The following is a 1903-nucleotide window of genomic DNA, read 5'->3' on the forward strand; positions in this document are numbered from 1 at the left end:
GATAACACCAACCAGAGCGTCACCATCAGCACGTCGACTCTCACCTCTCTTGCTCTCGTCGCCCTCGCTGGCATCATTTTCGCCCTGGTTCTCACATCCCTTGGTGTTGGCAAGGAAGGAGGAGCCGACACTGCCACTGGATACGCGGCCCTTCCTGCGTGAGTTGTGCATTTCAGCATTTTGTCTTTAAATCGTTCATTCATTTCTGTTTATTATTCTGCTTTTGTATAAATAAGTGTTCTAAGGGATTTTACTCTCTCTCTCTCTCTCTCTCTCTCTCTCTCTCTCTCTCTCTCTCTCCTATTAATCAATTTCACTCGTTCACTGTTTCGCAAATGTTTGGTAACTTTTTCTCTCTCTCTCTCTCTCTCTCTCTCTCTCTCTCTCTCTCTCTCTCTCTCTCTAACAAATCAAAAGATGTATATATCTATATCTGGCCTGCATGCATATTATTATTGTTATATAAGGAGAAGAGATTTGCCAAGCCAATGAGTCAAGCTCGACTCTTACAGAGCTAGCCCTATTAAAATGGGAATAGAAAATATTTATATTAATGCTAAAAAATGAATAAAATAAAATTGTCTGCTAACTAGCATGAACACTTTCACCTATCCTAAGGTAGCAATCTCAAAAGGCCAAATCATTAATTATGGATTCTTTAGAATCATTTACTTTGATGTGTTTGTTTACAATTTCAGTTTGAACATTTCTCATCTAACTCAATGTCCTTCCGATATCCAAAATAATCCCTAATGATTCTCATATTGATCTTTCTTTTACAGTGAATACTCAGGATCTGGCTCATCCTCTTACGCCGTCCAGCGATCCCTGGAAGAAGCTGAAAAGAAATATCGTTAAATGGACGATATTACTACATCTGACGACCACCAACTCTACTTCGGATAACCTCAGAATTAAAGGAAGAACATCATTTACCCAAAAGATTTAGACTGAAACATGACGTCACACTTCAGGGAACCAGTTATAGTCAAATTCGTTTATCGCCTGTACAGGCTGTGACGTCATCCTTCTGAGAAGCCAATCAGGATCCTCTTCATTCATTGCTATGACGTCACTCTGATTCAAATTCCTTCAGTACTTGTTCAGACTATAATGATGTCATCCTTTCAAAAGTCCAATCAGAATTTATGTTCTTCTTTTGTCTTGAAGTGTTATCTGATAACCTTATGTAATCATGCCAAAACCTGTTAGTTATTTATTCTTTATATAATTATGTTAATAAAATATTAATTATGCAATAGCAGTTTCAAACCATCCTTATGCCTGTAAAAGGTCTCATTTGAGCTTACAAAAGAATATTTCCTCAAAAGTAAGAAATTCTAAAAGAGGAAATTAAACGAAAATTGAAAAAGAAAATGACAAACATCTTTCAAACATCTCTAAACGATAAGATTTTTGAAAATCTTCACTTTATCTGTTGACAGCTGAAAAACTACCTCCTTGAAACACATATAAAAAGCTGATGCGTTCACCCCACTTCGGACAAGCTATGCGTCAGCACCTTTAAATTAGTAAATACTAAATAAATTCTACCTCGCATTTTTGGAAATTCAGTTTCAGTGATGAAAGAGTTCCCTGATTTATCATTGCACAAAGAATGTAATAAGTGATATTTATAATTTATTAGTGTTCAAATTTGATATTTGAATACTACTGATGCTTCAAAATAGGTGATTGTATTATATGACTAAGAATCAGCACATAACAATTGATAATAGCAGAACAATTAATAATATTTAATCAATTAAAAACAATATATATATATATATATATATATATATAAATATATATATATATATATATATATACATATATATACATATATATATGTATATATATATATATATATGTGTGTGTGTATTATCAAACACAAATAATAACT

General features: G+C 33.5%; 1 protein-coding gene across 1 annotated transcript in view; it reads left to right on the plus strand.

Annotated features, from left to right (window-relative positions):
* Positions 1–1199, plus strand: part of LOC137638120 (uncharacterized) — a 2814-nt gene extending 1615 nt beyond the window's left edge. The window contains exons 2-3 of the mRNA XM_068370211.1: positions 1–158; positions 783–1199. The exon at positions 1–158 is cut by the window's left edge and continues 92 nt beyond it. Coding sequence (XP_068226312.1) covers positions 1–158; positions 783–858 — 234 coding nt within the window. The 3' untranslated portion in view covers positions 859–1199. The remainder of the gene's footprint in view (positions 159–782) is intronic.
* The last annotated feature ends 704 nt before the right edge of the window (positions 1200–1903 follow it).

Source organism: Palaemon carinicauda, chromosome 3 (assembly GCF_036898095.1).
Source record: "Palaemon carinicauda isolate YSFRI2023 chromosome 3, ASM3689809v2, whole genome shotgun sequence".
In the NCBI taxonomy this organism is placed as follows: Eukaryota; Metazoa; Arthropoda; class Malacostraca; order Decapoda; family Palaemonidae; genus Palaemon; species Palaemon carinicauda.